The sequence below is a fragment of the Corylus avellana genome, chromosome 7, assembly GCF_965113065.1.
Source record: "Corylus avellana chromosome 7, dhCorAvel1.hap1.2, whole genome shotgun sequence".
NCBI classification, from domain to species: Eukaryota; Viridiplantae; Streptophyta; class Magnoliopsida; order Fagales; family Betulaceae; genus Corylus; species Corylus avellana.
Window position 1 is genome coordinate 23,090,764 of NC_142496.1, and position 17,992 is coordinate 23,108,755.

A 17,992-nucleotide genomic window follows, 5' to 3' on the forward strand; every position below is an offset into this window, starting at 1 on the left:
GTCGTAGACTAAAGCGTTGTAAATAACATTACTGTCTTGACCCATCTGAATTGAAATACCGTCTTATTAGGATAAAAATTTTATTCCTCAGTCGACCGGCACCGGCATGTATCTCCAAAACGCAAAACGGCGAAGGACACCACGAGCTACGCGGTCAGACTGAGACAGACGTATGGTCGTATAATCCTGCGGCCAGCTGGATTCCTGGCCCCACCAGGTGGGTAGTTTCGCATCCCTCATTGTCCTGTCATTAATGTCTTTGACACGCGACCTACCAGTTCCCATTAGTCCCATGTCGGACCCAACCTAACAAAACAAATTATTCCCCCTCTCTCTCTCTATTGCTCTATAGTCTGAAACCAGTAGTGGGAGTAGCTAGTACTGCAGTACCATTTCATCCATTAATTCCATAACGCGATGAGACTGAACGGCGACGTTCCACCGACAGCATTACCAGTACCTTCGTCAGCAGCAACGGTGAAGAAAGATAGCTCAGAGGCTGGCCTCTTCGGTCGGAGCCGCTCCTACAAGTTCTGGGCCCTGGCGGCAATTACTCTCCTCGCTGTCTGGTCCATGTTCACCGGCTCCCTCACTCTCAAATGGTCCGCCGGTAACCTCACGCACTTCTCCGACGGCGCCGACTCTCTCGTCCTCGACGATCTTGATATTCTGGTGCCTAATAATACCTCCCTTTCTCTCTACTTTTATCATATTCTGGTGGTACTGAATTTTTTTTTTGTTGATTTACTGTTTTGGATAGGAAGTGGAGGAGAGAGAGAAGGTGGTGAGGCACATGTGGGGCGTGTACACGCAGAGCAAGAGTACGAGATTGCCTAGGTTTTGGCTGGAGGCCTTTGAAGCTGCTTACGAGCATTTGGCTAGTGATGTTCAGGGCGTCCGAGACGCCGCTGTTTCGGAAATCGCAAAGATGTCCATGCGCTCCCTCCGTCTCGACCCGCTTCCTACTCACTCTAAGGTTACCTCTTCTTCTTTTAAGGGTTTTCACTTTCTTTTACAATTTTCACTTTTACTCTCGCAATTGGGCTTTTTGCTTCTGGTTTTATTTTTCACCTTTGAGGGAGGGAGAGAGACCGAGCAAAATTTAGTGTCTGCTGATCGAATTTTGCCAAAACTCACTAATTTAGATTCCTATTAAATAAAAACAAATTATAGAATTTTTTTCTTTTCTTTGATGGCTTGTTTAAGAGCTCCACAATTTGTTTACTGCTTTCTTTAATCAGAACATAATATGTAGGGAAAAAAAGGCATATTGAAGAGTTTCAGAGTGGAAATGGGATCACCCATGTGATTGTGGGTATAGTTTGGCTAAATTTCATTTGCTTCTAAAATCTTTATTATACTCTGTCATGTTTCATCCAACGTTATACAAATCTTGTCATATTCATTTTGCAGTCAGTCATTTTTCAAATGCAATTTGTTTGTATGTAAATGCCAATTCTCAACCCCAAAGGGTTGGCTCAAGTGGTAAGGGCCTTGTCTTAGTGGCATTTCCATCAAGTTTAATGTTCGAATCCCCAAACAATTCTTTCTTTGGGGCCAGCACGCCATTCCAATTCTCATTCTAAAATAAGCGTAGTAAAGTCTTTCTTTTGATTACATTTTCTTTTCTTTCTTTTTTCCCCTTCTTCTTTTCATTTCTGCTAATGTTATTCACTGTTTTAAATGGAGTTTATCTTTGCAAAAGGTAAATTTGCAACCCCTCCTTATTGCTCTTGATTTGTTCTTCTGGAATGCAAGTCTTTTATTTAAAATGTATAAAGAAATAAATTTGATGAGTTATTAGTTTTTAGTAGTTTTATGGAAATGGAAGTAGATTTTGAAATTCCTAGACCCCCAATTACGTTTGAGAGTGAAAATGAGATCCACCTTCAATATAGAAACCCTTTAGTAAAATTAGTTGGGGGGTTGGGCTTGAAATTCAGCATCCCCACTGGTGATGAGAGGCATGCAGATCCACATGGGTGCTTCCTACTTTAATATTCTTCCAATGGATGAACTGCTGTAGTCCCATCCCATATTTTGAATTCATGTCTCATTGGGATGCTCACTCGACTCTCGGAGAGGATAGGGTAAATTATGGATTTAGAATTCTAATGTCAGTTCAACCGATTGAAAAACAATTAACAACTTCTATTTTTGTTATTTAATATGAATATCATCTTAGACTTGTTCCTTATGAGTGTTTTCTCATAGGCGAACTCTAAAGATGGTAGATCTTTAGAGCATCCATAATAAGCACCTTATATTTAGTTTTTTTCAAAAAATTTAACAAAACTCATGAAAACACTCATTTAATATGCTCCCTTCTCCACTTTATCTTTAACTCTTGTCATAAATGCTCCCTACATTCTAAGAGCCAAAAAGGTAAAGTTATATATATTTTTTAAAGCTTATTTTTTACCTTCCTCTCTCTTGATTGGTTTAAAACTAATAAAATAATAGTATTTAACGAAGGGCGAGGCTTACATGCGGTACTATAGAAGTACTGCAATCTGCGGTAATATGGGCTGGAAGGCTAAGATCTTCCAAGGGGATTTTAACCCCAAAACGACAGTAGGAAAGGCTTTTTTAAAAAAAAAAAATTGGGATGCCTGTTAACTCTTTTTCAACTCTGTTTTATGGGTAGAATCTTTTCCTTTCACATCTCCGTCCACCTCATTTTCTCTCCTCCGCTGTCCAAATGTCCTCCCTCGTCTGCCACCCAACTCCAGCGCCGGCGTCAACAACCTCTGCCGCTGGTTCTACGGCACCTTCCAATCAACTAATTCCTCCAGCTCGTCGCTCTCCGCTTCCTCCCCATCATCGCTGGCGCCTACCTCTCCTGATTCCATCGGCACAGGCACCGACACTTCAGAACCCACACCCTCCACATCTCCACCATCTAATTCCCTCTCCAAAGCCCCAATCAGCCATTCAATCACTCTCCTCCATCCTCCCCGCCTCAACCCCACCTCCTTCTCTCTCCTCCGCTTTCTCTCTCCTCCACAAACCATTGTTGTTGCTTGCAGATTTTGTAATCGACTGGCGTGATAGTTTTCTGTTTCTATAATTCTGTTCTGGCCAAACCGGTGCCTATGCCGATGCCTCTTTGGCGGGGCTGGTGGTGGGTGTCGTTGGATATTCCCAGAGGGAAATAGGAAAAGCTGGAAAGCAAAATAGATTTTTTTTTTTTTTCAATGGCTTTTAGATGAGATCTGAGGTCACCGTCGTTTTATGACTGCCGGCGTCGACAAGCACCGAGAGTTTGAGATTTTGTCAATTTTGGGTTTTTCTACCCACAGCGCACCAGAGGGGAAGAGAGAACAAAGTTGAAAAAGAGATCTGAGAGAGAGGACGTTTTGGATGGGAGAGTTAACGGGCATCCCTTCCGTCAATTTTTTTTTTTAAAAAAAAGCCTTTCCTACTGCCGTTTGGGGTTAAAATCTCCTTGGAAGATCTCAGCCTTCCAACCCATATTACCGCAGATTGCAGTACTTCTAAAGTACCGCATGTATAGAGTTTGATGTTTGACTCATTTTAAAAGTGGCTCTCAAAATTTGATAAATTGAATTTTTCTCCTCAAATTTAGCTTTTATTTGAGGAGTCCATTGTAAATGCTCTTAGTCATCTCTCACAGCTTACAAAGCAGTTTTGACTGTTTAGTATAAAGAGAATTGAATACTAGAAAGGTAGTATTTTTTTCTTTCTTTCTTTCTTTCTTTCTGTTATGAGCTGAGAAAATGTTATTGTGTTTTTGTGTTATTATGCTGTCCAGGGTTCTAAAGGATCAAGAAAGAGTCTAAAGCAAGCAAAAAAAAGGAAAGGAGGTAGTAACTACAGTTGGGAGTAGCTGATAACTGAAAATCTTCCTTGTATTTGTTTATGCCATTTCCTGCTTGAAGTGAGCAGAAGATGGTGATGAGCTGGAGTAATACACAATCTATTATATTACAACAAACAAATCAGTTTACATGCTTTAGCTAAAGGACCTTGCAAAAGTCAAAACTGTTTGTATAGGTCGCCATTTCAAATAAGCCCATGAAATTGTGGGTTGTAATTTCTTGTATTATTGAAGGATATTAGATGACTTTCTATATATGATGGTTTGTAAAATCCCATGATACTATAAATAAAGCATAAGATAAAGAGATCATAAAAAGTTCTTACTGCTCGTAGTGCAGGGAATGTAATTTTGCTCATGCAGTTATGCTACCTTTTCCTTTTCTATCACTTCGATTCACGGACTTCACCTTTTCTCATCACTGAAAGAACGAGAGGAATGTGTCTTGGCGGTTTGACAAAAGTGGATAAGACTGGTGTGGTTGGTGTTTTTCAGTAGTGTTCAAGGGGTGCGGGAAATGTGGGCAGCTTAAGATGTGATTGTAAGGGCCACCTGGCTAGGGTGTGGCCGTGGAGCTCACTTGCCCCACAACGCTCTTATCTTGGGCTCCCTAAATTTCATTGAAATTCAGACCATCTAATTTTATCAATTATTAATTGCTACATCAATTTGTAATAACACTTGTTTTTCATTTTTACACTGAAAAAGATAAACCTATGAAACTTATAAATTGTCAACCTCACCTAAGAGCACTTTTTAATGCGACAGATAAAAAGACAGCCAAGTACACAACCTAAAAAGTAAAAGAGAAAGATGCTCTAGTGGTCCATGATTATCTCTTAAATATACAACTAGCTTCGACTCTTTACACACTTAACAGGCTATAAGATTTTTATAGATAACTCTCAGTGAGTCATGCGTGTCCTGATGTAACTCCTCGTCCCCCCAACTTATGAGTCGGATCAAGGGATTCCTACTTCTGGCAGCCCGTTAACATAGGGAACCTCCCTATGTGCAAGCAAAATATCATTATAGATAGACGTCAATATCACCATATTTTATTTTAGAAGAGGTGATTTCGTGCCCAACGTTGAAAATTACGGGTGATTTTGAAACTTGGTGGGGAATTAAATGGGGACCGGAATTCATTCTTCATTAATGGAGTGTAGCAAAAAGAAGAAAGGACAAACTGAAGAAAAAAAGAAAAAGCAAATGAATAAGGTTACCTTAATTTTAAAATTATACCTCGCTAAGGTTGTGTGACCAAAACAAGAACCCTACTGCAGACGTGACAAAACCGCTTGAGCAGATTAAAATAGTACTGCTGCTGTCGCTCTATAAAGGGAAACAAAAATCCTAAAGTGAGGAGCATTTACAAACAGTTAACATGCCAAAATGTATTTACAACTGGCTCGAGATCTTCTCCTAATCTTCGACACTCTGGATCTCACCCATCATGATCCGGTTACTGACGACATTAAACCCCAGAACCGAGGGGCTAACCTTCTTCCCTTTCTTCCCCTTCTTCTTGCCCCCCCCTTTCGAGAAGCCATCAGGGTCATTATCAACGTCCCCGACACCAGCATTGCCAGAATTCCCACTTCCAGTACTGAAACCAGTGACCTTTGTATCGTTCTGACTTTGAAAGGCAATTTCAAGGACATCCGCTGGTAACAGCTCCTTGTAGTTGAGGAATTTGTCAATGAACTCGTGATCGGGATCAAATGATCCAAGGTTCTCTATCAAAAGCACCTCGGCCTCAGATCTGGACTGCTTCAAGCAAAATTCAAGGAAACTCGTATCTAGCAAAGATGAGAGAAAACAGAACAGCATTGTGTTAGCTAAAAGAGCTTGAATGATGATAGCACATCTTAAGATTACTCACTCGACCAGCCTTTCAGGACCATTGAGACATGGCAAGGAACAAGACTAGGCTAATCATATTTTCCATCAATAAGTAGGGCATTGGACTTTTGGTCTCACAAGCCATGACCACTATCTTCTATTTCTGTAACTTTTGTTTTACTTTCTTGGCCAACCAAAAATACAGAGCATAATTTCCTAGGTAACCTTGTTTCCTGTAGCCAACACCCAAATTTCATCTATTTGAAATATCTAGAAATAAAATTTCAGCCAAGTCTGAGTGAAATTAAACTCACCTTTTGTACCAACAAGCCTGAGACACTCACCCTGGCACCAATCTCTAAAATCTGTGGCCTCTGCAAGGTGAGAAAAGACATGAGAAAAGAAAGGTCAATTGACAATATATGTGACGAAAGGGCAAAAAATCCAGCATGCCTTACCAGAATGATTGTTCATGGCATCTCTTTTCCCTTTCAGGGAAGCCTGAGACGAGGCAGGCGAGGATGAAAGAGATCGTTCAGCAGGTTTGCCAGCAAATGATTTTTGTCGGCTTAATGATGCAGCTGATGTTCCTTTGACAGGAGTGCTTTTCATCACCCTACTGCCCTGGCTTGCAAGATGAGGGAAATCCGCCCTGCTTATGGGAAAATAACAATTACAAATACATCTCATTAGACTGGTATATTGCTAATGTGAAAGAGAAATGAGTACATGGTAATGGAAATAATGGTGACAATTATGACACATGCAAACTGTAGTCAAAATGCAGAACATGTAAGCATTAAATTAGGACAAGGATGATCTTCACATGCAGCCCAGATTAATAATTCTAACCAAATTACCACTAAGCTCTCTCTCTCTCTCTTCCCCCCCCCCCCCCCCCCCCCCCCCAAGAAAAAAAGAAGAAAAAAGATACTGATAATGATGGCTTCACACATTGATTATCTGAAAATAAACACAATAATTGCAGAAAATTTTGGACCATTTCACCTACCACACAGAAAACTACAACACTTTCCAGAACGTAAATGAGCACATACCCAGACTCACAAAAACAGTGTTAAAATTCACCGACTTATTGTTCCAGTCAGGGTGTTCCAAGGAAAAAAAAAAGAAAACAACTGAAACTAAAATGTAAAAGAATCAGGGAGGATGACAAGTTCCATTCATTTCCCAAAAAGAACATTGACATTAATTTAGAGTATCCATGCAACAAGCTCAGACATATACATGCTGATGCATCAAGATCACTTAATAACATGCTGATGCGAAAAAGGCACTCTTTACACAACTGATTACAAGCCGGAGGGAGGGAATTCTGTCAGGTAACTAGCTGCCAACTCAAATTCCCAAGCATGATCCTCATAAACATGAGTCCGGTAAAAAAAAATTGTACTTTTTCATAATAAAACGAAAGTATGGCCACAGAGTGCAAAGGCAAGAGTTTCCACATGTCAAATGGTTCAGAATAAGACTGCTAACTTGAGAAACTTTTGACCCAGGGGAATGCCATCACAACTCCACAACTTACCCAGCAAAAGTTTCTATACTGTTTTAATTCACTACCAAACTACGTCACACAGAGCATCTTTCACATTACAAATAAGTCAGATTATCTAAAATATTGCAAACATGCAAACTAGATAGTAACAAATAAAACATTACAGAAATAACCAAAACCATATGCAATACCACCATTTTTTGGGGGTCAAAAGCATCTCTATAAATGTATAAAGCATAACTGTTAAATATATGCTACAACTCATAACGAACTTGCAGCATATTGTCAGAATGCAAAATAAAAGTTATGGATGAAATACCAGCATATCACATGGTGCAACTACCCCATTATAGATAAGAAAATGCCAGTTTTTTCAACCGAAAGCAGCATGCAATAGACATGACCAAAAACTAACACAAGAAGAGAGATAAAAACCATACTGCTTAGTTTCTTGCTTTGATTGATCGATTGGGCCCCAGAATAGGTCATCTTCTCCTTTAAATTTTGACTGAGAAGCAGCATGGGAATTGTTCAGGCTTGGAGATGCACTCTTAGCTGGAGAAGATGCAGAAAGCGACCACAAAGGACCACTAGTGCGGGTGACCTGAGTTGGCTGGGATTTCTGGGGAGTTGGAATCTGGTTTGGATTGTGGGCCGAAGAGACCCTTTTCTCCTGTTCCTTTTGGATGTCCCTTAGAGATGTAGGTTTAGCAAGCTTCCCAGAGTCAGTAAACCATGCTGGAGAAGGGGAAGAGTTAGCTGGCTCTCCCTTCCAAAGAACAAAGTCTCCTAGAGAAGGCCCTGATGGGATTGCAGGCAATACTTCCTTCTCCTGCGGTATAGGACGAGAGCTTTTCCCTTTCTCAATGGGACTTGAACCAATAGAAACATCAGAAGCAAGGGATACAGAGACCTTAGCTCCAGCACCCTTAGCCTTTGCTGACTTTTTGCGACTCTTTTTAGTATCTTTAGCCTCAATAAAGTTATCATCATCTATGGATTCCGAATGGGTGGTCATAACTTGTGGAGTAGCCAGAGTAGATATACTGTCAGGAACTTCAACATCTCTTTCACTAGACTTTGCCAAAACTTCTTCTGCCAATAGGTCATGCAAATGGCTCTTCTTGTTTTTTGGATTCACAGAACCTTCAGGTTTCCCTAGACTTAACTCAGCACTCCCTGCATCTCTGCGAGTTTCCCTAGATACTTTTGCATCGGGATTAGCTAAAACTCCCGCCCAAGGAGTTGACAAACTCATGGAGTTGACAGAAGTGGTGATCTCAGATACTACTGTTTCTATCTGTGCTTTCCTCTGTTCTTCCTGTTGAATTTCCAATAATGACTTAGGCTTGAAACCAGAAGCAGGTTTCCAAGTTCGATGTCCAGTATGTGTTTGGGTATCCTGCACTGAGGTAGAACCAAGTACTCCTGAGTTGCTCTTGACATCAACAGCTCCAATGTCATCCGCCGAAACTCTGGCAGGTACAAAGCTTTGAACTTGTTGTGAAGCCACATGTTCCATAGTTGCGATCCCAGATTTACTGCTTCTGTTATCTCTTGCCTTTTGCGGAGATGTTCCATATAGTGCATCTCCAGCACCAACATCTGTCTCAACGCTCTGCTTTTGAACATCAGATTGCCTTGATTGCAGCGAAGACGAAGTCTTCGGCACTTCTTTCACCTGGTCAGAAGACTGTGACTTGGAAGATTTTTGCTTCTTAGGCTTCTTCTCAGAGCCTTTTCTTTGCTCACGCACTTCAACACTCTTAACTTCTGTCACCATAGGGGGCTCAACAGTGCACCTTTCCCTTTCAGCTTGCAGTTCTTCATGTAAAACACAAGGTTGAATCATTAAATCACTTTGCTCTAGCGCAGGCATTTCACCCTTACGAGTTCCTGCTGATGACACAGAAACAGGTACTGATTCTGCAGTAACTTCCGAGGTCTCAACCAAGACAGTTTCATTGGCCCTCAAAGTGTTGTCTGATGGCTGCTCCAGAGTTCTGGTATCATGGAATTCAGAATCAGGAACAGATTTCTTCACAAGCTGAGGCTCCTCCACAGATCTGTTCATCATCTCAAATAAACGGGAGCTTTCAACAAAAGATGATGTCGGTAATGATTCTTTTTTATGGGTATCAGCAGTTTCTTCTGGAACAGTACCGTCCCATGTTTTTTGACGGGCGATATTCCCGAATAATTGATGAGGTGGAAGCAAGGAAGAGGCTTCAGAACTTACATTATAATTAACATCATGATTAACTTGTGGAGGCAATTTCACAAAGTTAGAATTATGTTGATCTTGAATAATGGAAATTGGCGTCTGTGAACCAATCTGAAACATCTCTTGTGGTGGCTGAAGCCGAGGAGGATCTACAGATGCATTCCCCGATGGTATTGCAGCTGCCTGTAACTGTCCAAAAGATGGGTCACCAAATAACTGGTGAGGTTGATGCTCTAGCAGAACCTGAGAAAGCAACTGTTGTTGTCGTAACAACTGTTGCTGCTCCTCCTGCTGCTTCTGTTGCTGTTTAAGCAACAGAAGCTTATCTAACAATGACATCTGCTGTGTTTGAACTGGTGCCTGCGAATGTAACTGCAACAAGTACTGTTGTTGCAGCATATTTAACAATTGTGGATCTTGTACTAAGCCAGATGAAAGTAACTTTTCTGGTGTAAAAATACTAGATGGATTATCTATAGCTTGAGCAACTGGATTGGTTAAAGACGGTTGGTTTTGTGATTGCAGCCTCTGTTGTTGGATTCCAAATGGGGCTTGGGGAGGGAAACTCTGATCATGATGGAAGTCGATCTTATTTGGAAGTGGATCTGTTCCACCTTGGACAGGAAAATTCGACCAACCAGCAGGACCATTATTTACACCAGAGGATGACCGGTCAGATGAGCCTTGGAGAAGGGACAACAAGTCAGCATTATTTGAAGGAAGAGGTTGACGAGGATTGTCATTTATAGAAGATAGAATCTTTGACTGTGGCGTTGGAGAGTCCGGGACAACATCAGACTTCGAAACCAAGGATGAGGCGTCTCTTCCTGGCCAATAGGGATAAGAATTGGGCACGGACCTCTGCCGTTCAAGAGCCATTCTCTTCGCCAACAGGTAAAGGTTGTTTCCACTATCTACTCCTGACGGCGGCATACTACCTGAATTATTTCCAATATATCCTTGCATACCTACAAATTAATTTTAATCATCCAAGTGAAATTAGGCAGCTGTCTGGTAATAATCAATACAATAAAAGGAAGAGAACAGGGCTTGGCTAAAGCACAATATGCCGTCACAATTTATAATCAAATATATTAAAAAACAAAAATCATTAACAAAACTAACCTTCAGAAGCAAACTTCTCCAGTGATGAACTGCTCATATTACCAGACATCAGTGACTCCAAAAATCTGTTCTCAGCTTCTGTCATGGAACCATGTCTATGCCTAGGTTCGTCCCTCTGAACATCAATCTCGTTTACAGTAGCGTGGAGCTTCCCGAAGCTGCCGAAGTTTGGCTTGCTAGATGCATCAGCATATTCATTCTGTTTTGGCATATTAAATCCAGGTGGTGGCCCAGCTTTAGCTCGTAAATGGGGCATAACATCACCAAGTGGTAACCATGGCAAGCCATTTGGACTTAGGCAGACTGGCAATTCTAAGCCAAAATACCCACTCTCAAACCATGAAATAATATCAACCCCATTGAAAGGGCCTTGAATTCTCCCTTGGGGATCTTTATAATAAAGTATTAACTCCTCTGGAGAAGGCTGCAGAGCCTTCCTAGCTTCCTGTTCCCTGTCCATAATTCCAGATGGCTGCCTCTTAAGAATGGGATCCTCACTGGTTCGCCACTTGGTTTCATCTTTGGTTTCTGATAGGTTAGCCAATTTACTTTCCCATTCATTATGTAGTTCCTTGGGTGGTTCTGACCAGCCCAGAGCAGAGGACCTGGACCTGCTATCACTTGTATTATCTCTCCAATCATGCAAGGCATTATGTGAACGTTCTCCCAGTGAAGGGGATCGCCATGTAGTGGCAGGAACAGAAGTATTTCCTGGGAGACTTGATTCCTTATTAATGGGCACCTCGTCAGCCTTTCTATAATGATCACCATCTTCTCTGAAAGCTGCAGGTAGAAAGTACAAAGAAACACATTTCACAATAAATGGCAAAATTGATTCATGCTTATGAGACACAAAAACTGGGTGTACCATCTACAAGGATCCCAGCTCCCCCCAGTCACATGTAAAAGTTGAAACAAAGTTCAAGATGCATTTAGTAGGTAAGATCCTAAGATTACATAAAATTCTGGTCAAGTAAATTACTGTTTACACTCATCAAATGGCATGCAAGACTCACTTATAAAATCAGACCAAATGGGAAAGTGGCTTTCCCTTTTCTTTTCTTTTGCATAATCACTGAGAACAACTTTCTAAAATACATACCTTCGGCTTTAAACTTGTTATCTGAGCAAGGCTTATGATCTCGTGGAATTTCCATTTTCAAGTTGGACCCATGATAGGGTGTCTGCCTTTCATAGGAAGAGCCTTCTGAAATATTTGCAGAGCTACCTCTTAAATTTTCAGCGCTTTCATCTTTATAATCATCCACAGCATGCAGTAAATCTTCCTTAGAGCCTACGCAGATAATACAATTCCCATAGATGTTAATTCTTACACAAGAGTATGTGTAAGTGAATATTTTAAGACATTTGGTAATGAGTACTACCAAGCTTGGCTCGTCTTGTTTGTGTAAAATCTGTTGAGGTCCTTCCATCTTTAGCTACCTGTGGAGCACCACTACTTACTATATCCCCTTTGTCAATTCCCTTCATAACAGCCTACTCAAGCAGATATAAATCAAATCAACTGCTGAAAGTATAAATAACATTCTCAAAATCAATTCATAAATAAAATTACCATTTCCTCAGAATTTGGTACACATAGTGCCAAGGGCTCTACTGATTCATCTTGTGTCAGGTTTGGCACTTTTACAAACCCATCAACCAATCTTCGATGTGAACTCATATCGGTCGTTCTGTATACATCAAGCAACTTTGTTCTACTATATCTTAAACGGTAAGGCTCCCCTTGGCCACTCTCAACTTTGTCTGCCCCTGTTCCAAGAGAATGTGTGTTAGTAGTAGAGCTGCCACCATAGTTTCCCCGTCCACGTCCTAGAGAAAAGGTTGGAGGTGTATTTTCCCCACGTCCACGGCCATAAGAAAATGTAGAAACTTGTTTGTTTGGTGTTAAGCTTTGGTGGTGAGGAGGTTCTCCCCGTCCTCGGCTTTGTAAGGTACTAGATCTCCATGGACGATAATGATCCCCCTCCTTCTCATCCTTTCCATAATTGGCAACATGAGACATCCCCTTATCAAGATGTACATCACCATCTCTGCCAGAATCGATCCACTTCTCACGCAAACCTTCAGTCTCCTTATCATCAGGCCCCCAGCGTGTGTTCCATTTGCTCTCACGCCGTTGTTCATAGTTACTATCCCGGTTACTTGAGTCAGACCACCGCTCAGATGGAGCACGACGCACTTCTCCAAGTTGTCTAATGGATGAATTTTCCATCCAACGATCCGTCCTACGATTGTCACCAAGGTCTTTCTCTCCATCCCTCCAACGATCTTTGCGCATGGAGGAATTAGTGTCCCTTTCTTCATCACGCCAGCGGTCACGGCGACCTGGTTCCATATCAAGCAAGGATGGCCTGAAGACATCCTTTTTCTTATGGCTTTCGAGCATCTCCTCACCATTTCCAGGAGACTTCAAGACATCCGAGCGATTGCCATAAGCTGGATGCAGGCTGAAATGGTTTTCCTGAATAAAAAACAAAAAAGATCTGAAGCAATAATAAATCACCAATAAAGAACAAAGAAAAAAAGGACAGGACACATGCTGATAACAAAGACATCCCAGTAACTGAAAATATAACACATTCACTTTTCCTCTGTAAATATGCATGCTCAGCTAGTCTACATAAATATTTGGTCAAAATGTAATGAAAACATACCACAGCTGCTATTCCAGGCTTACTCTCCCCTGGCTTTGGCAGAAGCCACTGTGGTGAGAGTGGAATGGTATTTTCAAACCCTTGAATATCTGGATAAATCAAAGAGAAGAATCAATAATAATAGTAAATTAAAAAATGAAAAGAAGAATTAAATATTATCCAAAGCAGGATTTGGAATCATTAGGCTTAGCTCATGAATGATGTTAAGTGACTGACACCACAAGTACATATCACACTGTCCACACAATCCTCCAACTTCTCATATTTTGATCAGAACCAGAAAAAGTGCCGCTAACATTTTCATATAAAACAAGATTAAGTATTGCTCCTTCTTTTTTCATGTGTGTGTGTTGAACCCTAGTAAAGCATGAATTAGAAGTGACACATGAGATAAAGCACCAGAAAAGACTAAAATGGCAGAAGGGATTTAGCAAGGAATTTTTATTTTTATTTTTTTTAATTTCTTTGGGTGTGTGGGGGGGGGATTATGAAGAGGAAATTATCTTGATGAATAATACATAGACACACACACATATATATATATGAAAGAAATAATGATATATGTTTATCCGCAAAAGTTATGTGGCCTAGTATAAAATCTGGCCATATCATTCTGTCATTTAGCCTCAACTACAACTGTAAACACCGCAATTCCTAAAGGTTGTAGAATATACTCTCTCAATACATACAAATACTTCAAAGTCCTTAATAATCATCAATTTACATATTTTTAGTCCTTTTAAGTAATAATCATCAATGTACACCATTGCAGAAAAGGCTTCTCACAACATCCACATACTAAAGAGAGTTTTTTTTTTTAATAAGTAATCAAATATCATTAAAAGTGTAAGACATCTCAGGTACACAGCAAGTATACAAGAGAAGCCATCTGACAAGATTTTATTCAAATAAATAGTGGAAGAATGCAGTAGTTCAATCAGTAACTCGACAAATTGTGTTTTTTGGGTCTGGACCACAGACAAGTTAGGTATTCGGCAATTTACTCCAATGTCCAAAAGCTCTTCTACCAACGAGACATCTTGAATTTGGTTGGTTTCACGCTATAAACCACAAGGCTAGTATGGTCATTCCGAATAAGACTATAAGCCATACAATGTGCTAAATAATCCGATGATGAGCAACACTAACTCAAAACATGTACAGGATACTAAATATCACATCCAATACATGTTGAACTCAGCCAAAACAATCTTTTGGATCCACATAGACCATAGCAAAATGAACTAAATATAATTAACAACATAAAAGACTTGAGGGATGATTATAGCATAAATACACCAACTAACTGTATTTCCTCTTCTTTTTCACCGGCTTACTCTTCCTATTTGCTACCTTACGCACTTCATTGACAGTAAACTACTTAAATGAACGATTGTGCATCACTAGCCTGGTTCCAATCAAACTACACATATTGTTCTTAGTGGCTTCAAAATCTTTGCACCAAATAAGTCCATCTGTAGCAGCTAGTAAGCTAGTTACTTTACAATCACAGCATACAAAAGAGACTGGAACCAAATTACAAATATTCTCACAGAAACACCAAATAATAAATTAGCCAATTCACTACGTCAGAGCCAATTTAGGTAACAAAAAATTAATTAACAGGAGTTTTTATGACACTTCCACCAGGAATTAAGAAAACAATACTTTTGCTTTTGATTCAACACATATTTTCTAGCACAAATTGGATGAAAATTATGCTTCCTACTCCTCCCAATCTACACCAAACAAAAAAGGTTACAGAAAAGCCCTCATTGTCTGAATTATAATCTTTATAACAAGTTAACACAACAGTCCAAGTCACCAGACACCCATTCCCGACATTTCCTTAATGTAGGAAAGCTTGCAAAAAACGAGGTTGAAGACAAGAAAATAATAGATGTACAAGTAAAATAATATCATAATAATTGCTATTTCATACCCATTTCCTTCACATGTTTTGGCACTTACACCAAAGTTTTACTAAATTACTTCAAACAACTTAAGAGGAATATTACGAATCTTATCACCTTAAGAGATGGAAATCTTAATTCATACCCTCAATGGTTTTGAAATGTGTGAAACTGTAGAAAACTTTTTTTTTATAAGTATGCAACTGTAGAAAACTTTATGGACAAAAGATACACTATTTTCTTATTGAGAAGCTATATCAATTCCCAACTTCTAATGTGAAAAGCATAAGCTTTAACAGTAAGGCCTTCATTTTGATAGTTGTAATAATATCAGCCACAACCCACGTGTATAGGTAGCAAGGAATTGGTCAACCAACTTCTAGCTCCCAAGTCCCAAGCAAGTTGTTACATTACCAATTCAACTTAAGTTGACCTAGACGAGGTTATATATCTCTTTCATATCTTGCTGCACCAAGCCCACAAGCAACAAAAAATCTCATCATATACACTAGACCAAGTTCGGAGAAAAATTGAGTCACAAAGCCAGGTTTGTGTTCAAATGCCGTAAGACATTTTAGCCCACACAGCGGCTTAAAACCAATCATTTGAAGTCCGTGAATCAAGAGTACTTTCCTCTACCAAGAACGTCTTCAGCAGCATATTGCACCCAAAGTTTTCACGGTAATGATGATGCGACTACTGATAATAAACCAACCAAGACGATTAGCTAAGAAAAAGCCCTAGCGACAAAAATGCCAATAAAAATCTGATCTTTACCGTGCAAATGCTGGGTCACTAATATCCCGCAACTTACAAGAGGAATGGAGCGTGCAGCGAGTGAGTATAACTAACCAAACGTGCAAGATCAGTGACGAAATGTAGCATAACATTTCATACACAAAAATGTGAAATAAACAAAACAACCTTTTAACCTTTTCAAAAGTTAACTAAAAATGGTAAAAAAAGAAAACCCTAGAGTGTTTTAACTAATGCATGTATCAGTAACCATTTCGAAGCATGAGCATTTCCCTCCTTCCAGGAACCAAACTAAGAGTTACGTAAATGCAAAAACGGGAACAAAGAAATGCATTACTGACTATAACCAAAACCCTAGGTACAAAAATCACACAAAACCTAAACTCAGTGCACGAAATTTTTGATATCAACAACGGTGCGATAAATTAACACGAAGAGCTCGACCCTCTCAGATAAGCTAGGGTTTACGGACCAGCACGGATAATCGAAGAAGAAAACAGAGCTTCGGGGATTTGGGAGACCAAAATACCTTTGGAGATCTGCTGAGGGGGAGGCGTGACGGAGAGGTGGTGGCGAGAATCGGAGTCGTTGCGGTCGGCCATGGATGATCGGCGAGAGGGGACAAGAGAGATAAGAAAGAGTGAGAGCCAAAGAAACCCTTTCTTGCTTTTGATTGCACCTTACAGAGAGCGAAAGCTGGAGAGAGGGGGAGAATATAGGTTAAGCGCGATGGAAGATAAATGAGGTTCGTGGTGTAGGTTAAGAGGATATCACTGAGAGGCGCACGTTAGTCAGAGTCGACGTTTTGTTGTCTGACCCTAGTTACTCTTCGACGTGCTCTTCTCCTCCTCCGGAAATGTTTTATATCCACACGCGCCGTACTGAGGATTGCACGGGACGCCCCTGTGAAATTTATAAGAAGATTGCTTTCGTGTTTTATACGCGACTTGGTGGTGGATAGAATTTTGATATTTAAGTGGATATTATGGGATTTTGCGTTTTATGAACGGTGGTGCGCACTGCGCCACAAACCCGCGGGCTTATGATGTCGAAACGACATCATTGCATTGCGTGATTATAGGTGCCCTTGTTGATTTACTTTATCGGCCTTGGCACGTGTGCTATTTCTGTGCGCACGTATATAAACTTGGGTGTCATGCGGTTTTAATTAATTATTAACTTGATTTCTTTAATTTAGGTCGCATTTATCATGATAATAAGTATTATTAAAAATACAATAAACTGAAAAGGAATGATTATTCCATATTCTACCTGAAATTAAATCATGTTTCACCCAAATTTCTTAAATATCTTTATAATTAAGTTATTATCCATTCTTCGTTTTTCCTATAAAAAAAAATTAAAATTTTTCTTTTTTGGGCATATTAACTTTTTATTGGAATTAACTATTCCCCATTTTAGATAAATTGTTATTTCATGAAAATTGTTATTATCAGTAATGATAGGGCAACCAAATAATATAATGAAATACAATTTTATAGGGATAACTTTTTTATTCATGAATCTATTAGAGCACTCACCTTTTGCTATTTCTTACTTTTATCTAGAATAAATAAACAAAATACTAAAAAATCATTTGTATTAAATTATGCATCTAAAATGTAAAATATATTATTGTTGCATTTTCATCTCATTAATAATTTATTTCTCTCTCCATATCTCTATTTTTCCAAAATTTTCTCCTACTATTTCTCTCTCTACATCTCTATCTTCCCAAATGTTGAAAAGTAGGAAAAATACAATCCTTATAAAAAATAAATAAAGAAATCAATATTTAAATTATATAGATAAAAAATAATTATAATAATCGGTTGTATGGTGTTTTTTAAAACTCATTAGCTAAATTATATAAAGTGGTTTTTTATTAGCAATTTTATATAAAAATATACATAAACCAATGTGAACGTGGTGTGTTCCAAATATGAATGTTATTTAAAAAAAAAAAACAACAAAATGAAGAGATTGCGGGTAACTTAATTAGATAAGTTAATATATCATATCTAATAACACAATGAGATCCCTTACACAATTTAGGAGACGCCTAAACCCTAAACTCGTGCTTCCATCTCC

The 17,992-nt window shown here is 39.4% G+C and overlaps 1 protein-coding gene and 1 non-coding gene across 2 annotated transcripts; one reads left to right on the forward strand and one right to left on the reverse strand.

Moving 5' to 3' along the window:
• The first annotated feature begins 287 nt into the window (after window positions 1-287).
• Window positions 288-4,287, forward strand: LOC132184184 (uncharacterized). Its single transcript, XR_015912836.1, has 3 exons — window positions 288-672; window positions 761-976; window positions 3,776-4,287. It is a non-coding gene; the product is annotated as an uncharacterized LOC132184184 (transcript).
• A 767-nt stretch (window positions 4,288-5,054) lies between these two features.
• Window positions 5,055-16,633, reverse strand: LOC132183577 (GYF domain-containing protein). The gene is made up of 10 exons (XM_059596904.2): window positions 16,431-16,633; window positions 13,233-13,321; window positions 12,131-13,039; window positions 11,940-12,051; window positions 11,657-11,848; window positions 10,555-11,337; window positions 7,646-10,397; window positions 6,145-6,338; window positions 6,001-6,060; window positions 5,055-5,643 (listed from the first exon to the last, which is right to left on the reverse strand). Exons 1-10 carry the CDS (start codon window positions 16,501-16,503, stop codon window positions 5,267-5,269), a joined length of 5,541 nt encoding a protein of 1,846 aa, XP_059452887.2. The 5' UTR covers window positions 16,504-16,633; the 3' UTR covers window positions 5,055-5,266.
• Between the last annotated feature and the right edge of the window lie 1,359 nt (window positions 16,634-17,992).